Source organism: Ostrinia nubilalis, chromosome 30 (genome assembly GCF_963855985.1).
Source record: "Ostrinia nubilalis chromosome 30, ilOstNubi1.1, whole genome shotgun sequence".
NCBI classification, from domain to species: Eukaryota; Metazoa; Arthropoda; class Insecta; order Lepidoptera; family Crambidae; genus Ostrinia; species Ostrinia nubilalis.
This window is the reverse complement of record NC_087117.1, coordinates 3,114,600-3,123,552: the sequence shown is the minus strand read 5'-3', so window position 1 is coordinate 3,123,552 and position 8,953 is coordinate 3,114,600. Positions and strand designations below refer to the sequence as shown.

The following is an 8,953-nucleotide window of genomic DNA, read 5'->3' as shown; positions in this document are numbered from 1 at the left end:
AAAATACCCATTATTATGCTATGCTAATAAGATATTGACTATATAAGATATTGATATTGTCCATTAATTGAGTGAGGTGCTTTTGGTGAGTTTTAGACCCCATCCCTCCTCAGTGAGATATCGTAAGATTTGGCTCAACCTCCTTCCCCCTTAGTGAGATATCTGACTCCCTCCTCTCTTAGTGAGATATCGTGAGATTTAGCTAGACCCTCTCCCCTCTGTCTTTAATCTCACGAGAGATTGTCCAATTTTGTTAATTAACTTTGACATAACATCTCGAAAGAAACATAGAAAAGACTAGCTATTTATGCCTCCCGCTTCTCTTCGTCCTCCAACTCATAAATAAAAGACAGTGTTCCAAATAAATATTTAATATCTAGCATAAGCCATCTCGTCGCCAAGCCCGACGGCGGCCATCTTGTCGTCGATAAAGTCCCGGATGACCGACGTGTCGGCGTACACGCCGGGCACGCCGCCTCCACAGCCGATGCCCCACGCGACTATACCGGCTTGCACGAAGCGATCGGGCTGGTATAGTTCCAAAATACTGGACTGTCCTATCGATGACATTGACAGTGGGGCGCCACCGTCAATACCAGATCGCTGGTTCCGATTTTTGCCATGTTGGAAACCATATAGTTGAACGATGGTAGCGCCCCCCTGTCATTGAGTTTGGTGGGACAGTTCAGCGTGGGTCATCTATACTGAGAAAGTTAGCTGACAACTGACATTACTAATCTATGGAGAAAGAGAGAGAGACGCCATAAAAAAAAAGAAAGGAAGAAAAAGAAACTGACCCACAGATCAATGAGGGTTTTCTTAGGGGCGTCCATTAATTGAGTGAGGTGCTTTTGGTGAGTTTTAGACCCCATCCCTCCTCAGTGAGATATCGTAAGATTTGGCTCAACCCCCTTCCCCCTTAGTGAGATGTCTGACTCCCTCCTCTCTTAGTGAGATATCGTGAGATTTAGCTAGACCCTCTCCCCTCTGTCTTTAATCTCACGAGAGATTGTCCAATTTTGTTAATTAACTTTGACATAACATCTCGAAAGAAACATAAAAAAGACTAGTAGCTATTTATTTGTATTGGACTGGTTGTTTTCTATGTATAATATATATGTATTTACAAAAAAAAAAAGGTATTTAAGTATGTTTATATCCGTTGTCTAGTACCCATAGTACAAGCTTTGCTTAGTTTGGGACTAGAAGCGCAGTGTAAAATGTCCAAGGATATTTATTTATTTATTTATTTATACCTCCCGCTTCTCTTCGTCCTCCGACTCATAATTAAAAGACAGTGTTCCAAATAAATATTTAATATCTAGCGTAGAGCATCTCGTCGCCAAGCCCGACGGCGGCCATCTTGTCGTCGATAAAGTCCCGGACGACCGACGTGTCGGAGTACACGCCGGGCACGCCGCCTCCACAGCCGACACCCCACGCCACTATACCAGCTTGCACGAAGCGATCGGGCTGGTACTGCAAAATTAATTGATTTTAGTTGACACTAAAGTCCGGTCGCCGAGCATGTATAATTTCGTCCAATGACCCCAAGCTACCCATCCTTATCGCTCGCGCGTAATTATATTGCTGTCACGACTGTGCGACGGGCGGCCGCAGTGAGTGTGCTAGCGCGACAGGACTTTACTGTAGCCGACATAGCCCGACGGATTAGGAAGCTGAAGTGGCAATTGGCAAGGCACATAGTACGCAGAACTAACGGCCGATGGGGCAGCAAGATTATGGAGGAGGCTACGTACTGGAAAGCGCAGCGTAGAACGTCCACCCACAAGGTCGACCGTCGACTTTATAAAGGTAGTAGAAAGGCGCTGGGTGCATGCAGACGAGGAAGCTCTTGGCCTGTATCTCACCTGATGGTAAGTGACGATCAGGCCGAAGGTGGAAGCGAGCTTCACCCGGAATCCTCAACCACGGAGGAACTGGCTATCTTACCTCTGACTGCCAGAACACAACAATGCTGTTAACATTGTTGTTATGGCGATATTTCCTCTTTATTATTAGTGTAGATAATACTAATGGTAGATAGAAGGCGCTGGCAGGCTGCTACCAACCGGCCATCATGGAAATCATTGGGGGAGGCCTATGTTCAGAAGTGACGTCCTATAGCTGAAATGATGATGATGAATCTCTTCATTGGTCACTTACCTGCATTGGACAGACCAGCGCTGACCCTCCGTCTCCTTTACAAGTGTCAACTCCTGGTTCTCCACCAGCGCACATGAAGCTACGGTGCAGCTCAAATATGGCGCCCAGACGAGTGCTCCTCAGCTGCTTCTGACAGGTGCTATGTTTCACTACTGGGATCTCCACCTGGAAATATAGATGATTAGGCTAGCGCCAATCTTTGAACTCCTCCTATGTTTCGTTGCGGGTCCAATGACAGTTAACTTTCCCTGGGACAAACTTGACCTTCACTCGTTGGGTTTTATTGGCGGTCAAGCTGTAGATCCTGGCTACACAGAAGTTGCAGCGGTGGGAACGAGAGGTGGGAATAGTCCCGTAGCGCCAAGCTAAGTTGATTCAACTTAGCTCATGTAAACATCAGGTCATTGGTCTCCACTGCAGGAGCACGATCTTTTACTATCCACCAAAGGTAGAAGGAGGATTTGACCTATACTCCTCACGCTGGCCAGACGGATTGACGAGGCCTGATGATCGACTATTTGCCGCATAATTGTCGGCCGATTGGTGTAGTGGTTCGAAACGGAACTATTCCCGCACAGTACAAACATTTGTGTGCATGAACATATTTGTTTGTATTGGACTGAGTGTTTTCTATGTATAATAAGTATATATTTACAACAAAAAAAAGTATTTAAGTATGTTTATATCCGTTGTCTAGTACCCATAGTACAAGCTTTGCTTAGTTTGGGACTAGAAGCGCAGTGTAAAATGTCCAAGGATATTATATTATTTATATTTAATTGACGAGGCCTGATGATCGAGTATTTGCCCCATATTCGCCTTTACGACATACATATGAAAGTAGTCTGGGCTCCCATTCTATTGTCAGAGAAGAGAGATGCAGTTTAGGCGCGAGTTAAGTATGTTTATAGCTTGTCTTCCCTGCCCTTTCGTCCCTATATCTGATAGTCCTCAACCTGGACATAAGCTCCCCTGGCTTACCTGGAAGTTTTTAAATAGACTTCGGATGTAGGTCGGTAATAAGGACAGTCTGTTCAGGTGGGGATTCTCAGATGGTTCAAACTTGGAGTGCAAACTAAGTGTGGTTGTGTTCCTTAGTCGATGAATCACATGATGTCATACCCTGCGTGCCCAAAGGTGCCCAAACAACTGCACGCAGGAAGATTTAGTGAATGTTACTGATAACGCCACTCTTGTAGCACTCTTTTGGGCTGACGCTGTGTATATTTGTTGTCGACACGACAAGAAGAAGACTGAGATGATAAATACAAATGCCTGTAGTTTTACCTTTTTAGGGAGGCTCTGGAAGGTGTCATTGGTGTACCGCTTGCCATACCCAGACGCGAAGCACCTGGTGCCTTCCACCTGAAGCCTCTTGGGAGGGGGGAGGCACACCACGTTGATGTGGGGGGCGGGGTCCACTGGTGAGCTCAGGAAGAGCAGAGCCGCATCGTAGTACAGGGTACCTGAGGAATTAAAAATATAAATAAATAAACACTGTAACATCAAGTCCCAAATTGAAGCTTTGTACCATGGTGCACGATAATGGCATATATACTCAACATCAAATAAACCGCACCTTCCGCGACGCGAACTTTAACGATTTTCTTCTGACACAATCATGGTACCCCAACAATATTGGTGTTATTTGAAAGCCCAATAAATATCCTTAAAGAAAAACACATTTAATTTCTTAATAAATGATTAACATATACCATAAATGTGACTTGAAAAAATACCTCACTTTGGGCCCACCTATGGGATCAATTAGACCAATTTTTATGGTTATAAAACCAAATAATGATTTCACGTGTCCTCTTTAACAGATGGATAGCAATTAAACCCAACTTAACAGTTTTATAGCCATAAAAGTTGGCTCTAGCCTAACTACCTATTTTTTTAAGAAGTGACTCTGGATCCTACTAAAGACACATTTTTGGGGTAAAAACCTTTCCTTTAATGAAATGAAGGTTAGAACTAGGCTTTTAAATGGTACCAATATTGGTGGGAAGTGGGGATGCATACGTTTGAAAATGCTTGTCGCGGGCGGTGCGATTTATTTGACGTCGAGTGTAGTTAGAAATTAGAAGCCTACCACGATAGCCGAACGGTGAAGGGGTCGGACTAGCCGGCTCAAAATCCGAGGAACGCGGGTTCGTATATCGCTACCGCTTGACTATTGTGGTGAGCCCACTTGTAACAGATTTAAGGGGCTAAAAAAACGGCCAACATTATGACAAAGGTTGAAATATAGCTGCCTTTACTGGTTGAGTTTTGTTGAGGGTCAAGCTGTAGATTCTGCCTGCGCAGAAGTTTCAGTGATGTCCAATCTACCAGAGGCAGATGGAGGATTGTCCCATAATAGCTTTATACGACTATTTTACTGTAGGAACCATACAGCAAAAAAGACCAGTATAAACGGGACTATTCCCACCTCTCGTTCCCACCGATGCAATTCCTGTGTAGCCAGGCCTGCCAAAAACCCAACCAGTGAAGGTCAAGTTTGTCCCGGGGGAAAGTTAAACTGTCGTAACAATGCCAGTATAGTTACCTCGAATGAAATCCTTGTGAACTTCAATACTACTGACGTCTCTGTCCTGATGAGGGTAGTGTTCCTTCGTAGAGCCCATGTCCCATTCCCCTGCTCGTACCCTCAGAGTGTTAGCCTCCGCCGTGACTACGTAGTGGGCAGCAGTCAAGACTACCCTCATATGGATCAGAGAACCTCCTCCAAGAAACACGTTAAACGTCTCGTTTGAGTCATCGCTAGCTGGTGCAACCCTGGAGAACAAGAGATTATGTTTACTGACAGTAATACATATACAAGGTGTCCCAAAAAGAAGTGTCAAGCTGAAGCCCAGAGGCATCACTAGACTACCCAAATCACCGCGACTTTAGTTTTCGAGATTTCGAGTTATGATTTTTTTTACAACATACAGGATTATTAGTTTACATTCGTGTTATGGATGTTAAATACATCTGAATCAGCTAGGCCTAGTATTTCATCTAATAATAATTAAAAAATCAGGCATTTAACTTGTCTATTCGCGCCATAGTGACCAAAAAAGTGCCTAAGCACAGAAATTTAAAATAATCTTAACTCGAAATCTATGAAAAATCGCGGAACATACATGGGGGCGATTTGGATACACCCCTAGTGATGCTCTACCTCTGGGTTCTTACCTTCGGCTTGACACTACTTTTTAGGACACCCTGTATATAACGTGATTAGGTCATCATAGCAGACTTATCGACTCGGAAAGAAATCAACACGTACTTATCGCCTTTCGCGCGCTGTCAACCGCTAGCGAGGCGTTTACGTTACGTTGCGGATAAGAGTAGGCGCACACCGTTGATTTTTAGTTGGCCGATAGTTGTGCCCGATTTTAATTTGTATGAAGAATCGGCCAAATCAAATCGGCGTAGTGTGCGCACTCCCATACATGCCCATACTGATCAACAGCCGGACTAAACTATCGGCCGACGAAAAATCGACGGTGTGCGCCTACTCTAAGTGTGAGTTGCAGTATGGAGTTTCATACAAAGAATACTGATCCGCATGCATGCAGCCCGCATTTCATTATTAACATATGTTTTTCCTATTACGCGGGCTACACGCACGCGAAACGCGGATCGGCTGCTGGCACACAATACGAAATCTTTGTCCTGCAACAGCAGCGTGATTTTATACGCACGCGGGCCGATCCGCACGCGTGCCGAAATCTGCATCTCAGGAAAAATCCATCCAGATCTGTCCCAGGCGTCCGGGGTGCGTCCGGGCGGGGTTTCATTGTAGTCCGAGATTAAAATTTTCAGTCTTAGGCCGATGCCGCACGACACGACTAAGTAACCGCCTCTGTGGTCTAGTCGTAAGACCACCTGCTTCAGACGCAGAGGTCCCGGGTTCGATTCCCAGTGGGGGAAGATTTTTCTGTTCGGTTTGATTGGTGGCAGGGCTTGTTCTTAGTCCGCCTGGCTAGCTACCACCATCTTACCTAAGTCTGTCGCCATAACAACAATGTTAACAGCATTGTTGTGTTCCGGCAGTAAGAGGTAAGATAGCCAGTTCCTCCGTGGTTGAGGATTCCAGGTGAAGCTTGCTTCCACCTTCGGCCTGATCATCTGGTGAGATACAGGCCAAGAGCTTCCTCGTTGTGGATAAAAGATAAAAAAAAGTTTTAAAAAAACCTATTGACATGTTCGGGTTCGGTGCTCTGTGAAATCCGGGGTTTTCACATCTCTAAAAGGCAACCAGGATAAGACTATCCTGGTTGCCTTTTAGAGATGGCAACCCTAGGAAAAAGGCACTTACTTGAATATGACGACGTTCCACGGGAACTCCCCATAGCCAAGCCATGCTTCACCATTGTCGCTTTGCAGGCCGAGATCCAAGCCTTTCACCATACCGGTACCACACTCCTGAAATAAAAAAATAAAGACTAAACAACAAAATTAAAGGTCTTAAAAACGGCACTAAAACTTCGGCGTCTGTCTAGAAACGTATTTTCTTGGGGTTGATTTTAAAATTCGTTCGTTCGTTCGTTTCAGCCGAAAGAAGTCCACTGCTGGACAAAGGCCTCCCCCAAGGATTTCCACAAAGACCGGTCCTGCGCCGCTCGCATCCAGGCACCTCTCGCGACCTTTACCAGATCGTCGGTCCACCTAGTGGGAGGCCTGCCCACACTACGTCTTCCGGCTCGTGGTCGCCACTCAAGAATTTTCCTGCCCCAGCGGCCATCAGCTCTTCGAGCTATGTGCCCCGCCCACTGCCACTTGATTTTAGCGCTAAAATCTATTTTAAAATTACTCTTTATTAATTTCTTGCTTGTTACTGGACCATGTTGCCAATGGTGCTCAGGGTCATATCTACTAATACTTTTAAAGTATTTTTTTCAAACTTGTTCAGTTTTTTTACTGACAGAGGTTTGCGGTAATAACAAACATGTCAAAACTTTTTTGAAGTCAGCTGAAAAAAATAAAATATTAACTCACTCGTGGGGTAGTGGGAGTAGGAGCTAGCCCTGTATTGTTAGGAGGTATAGTCTGCGCGTGCGCCACGTACGCACAAACTCCTATTACCGCCAGCCAGTACATCTGAAAAACAAAAAAATATAAATTACTAAAAAATATTTATCAATTTTTTACCCAGCATCTGTCTGAATTACACAAGTAAACTTAGGCTTGGTTGCACCATCTTACTTTAACTTTGACAAACGTCAAAAATCTGTCAAACTCCATACAAAAAGCACCGGTTATCGTCATAGGTACTTACTGGCAAAATAAGATGGTGCAACTCACCCTTAGATTTCTTGGCGGGAAAATGAAACGTAAAGTTAGTTTCTTTTTTCAAAATCATTAGACTGACTGCAATGATGGTAAAACTGGTAGGTAAAACCAAAATGAAACAAATCAGTGCAGAGCAACCAACATCACTTCTATATAAGAGAAGTACCAATTTAATTATTAGCTAAATTATCTACTCTACTTCAAAATAAAACTTACAATTTATTGCTAAATTACAAAGTTTCTAAAATAAATCTTACTCACCTTTGCGAACATTTCGATGCGTGCTCACAGTCCTTCCTCAAGACTCAAGTGAAACTTGTTATTGTCTTACCTACCTAACCAAGTGAGTACGCTGACGTCATTTAATTTTCCCTGTACACTGGATATACCAGCATTGGATCTGCTATCTTTTGGTACGGGAAAATCCGAAAGTGCATCTTATTAAGGATGTCAAGCGTACGATGAAAAATATCGATGGTGTCAATAAAAGATGGATGTCGATAGTCGATAAAACACTATATTTATCGACATGAAGCGGCAAAGAATGTTAGTTCGATCCAGTGAAATTATACCCACAACTATTTTATTATAAAGTAATTAGATTAAATTGGAAATTCCGATTTCTAACCTGTATTCTTCGTGGTGCACAAAACAGACAGATGGGAGCTTAAATTAGGTGTGTGTATCAAACAAAATGAAGAATCGGCCAAGTTTGAATTGGGCTCGTATGAAGGGCATAAATAAAGGCATATCGAGCAAAAAAAAACAGCATAATAATCACGTTTGCTGTATGGGAATTGGGAGCCCAATAAAACATATTTTATTCTTCTTGTCGTGTCGACAACAAACCTACACAGTGTCAGCCCAAAACTCCGCCACAATAGTGGCGTTGTCAGTAGCCTTCATTAAAATTTCCTGTTTTTAGTTAGTATTTGTTGTTAGTAGCAACAGAAATACAAATTGTGTAAATTTTGTTAAATTCAGCTTAAATTGACACCATGACATGGTCGTCATCAAGTTTATTATAAATTTAAGATGCGTCATACGAAACTAGTTTCTCGTCATAATAACATTAAGTTTTCCTTGTTACTCGATATCGACGTTTTAGTTATTGTTTTTGGTTTAACGACAGCACATCAGCTGTACATTTCTGATGTCAAAATCGCCCCTATCACCAGGAGGTAAGGTACCACAGTGTTTACTTTTATCCATACAAAAACGAGCTATCTCACTAACTGGTTTGCAGTGACAAATGCAGAATTTTAATATAAAAACTCGAAATTAATTAAGTATTGCTATTTATGAAGTTGTGATTGAATAATAATAACTTTATGGCACTGACTACAAACATAGTGTCAAAAATATGAAAAAGAGTCATATCTTGTGTATATGTTCATCCTTTATTCTTTTTTCTCCTTAATTTTGGCACGGTCTTAATAGGACACCGTGTATACATATACCACCAAGTTCTGAACTTTAAGCCTAGGTGCAGACCATCGAC

General features: G+C 43.0%; 1 protein-coding gene across 1 annotated transcript; it reads right to left on the bottom strand.

Moving 5' to 3' along the window:
• Positions 1-1,288: 1,288 nt before the first annotated feature.
• On the bottom strand, positions 1,289-7,831 carry LOC135086226 (phenoloxidase-activating factor 2-like). The gene is made up of 7 exons (XM_063981053.1): positions 7,714-7,831; positions 7,159-7,260; positions 6,479-6,585; positions 4,718-4,947; positions 3,454-3,632; positions 2,167-2,331; positions 1,289-1,479 (listed from the first exon to the last, which is right to left on the bottom strand). Exons 1-7 carry the CDS (start codon positions 7,723-7,725, stop codon positions 1,315-1,317), a joined length of 960 nt encoding a protein of 319 aa, XP_063837123.1. The 5' UTR covers positions 7,726-7,831; the 3' UTR covers positions 1,289-1,314.
• Between the last annotated feature and the right edge of the window lie 1,122 nt (positions 7,832-8,953).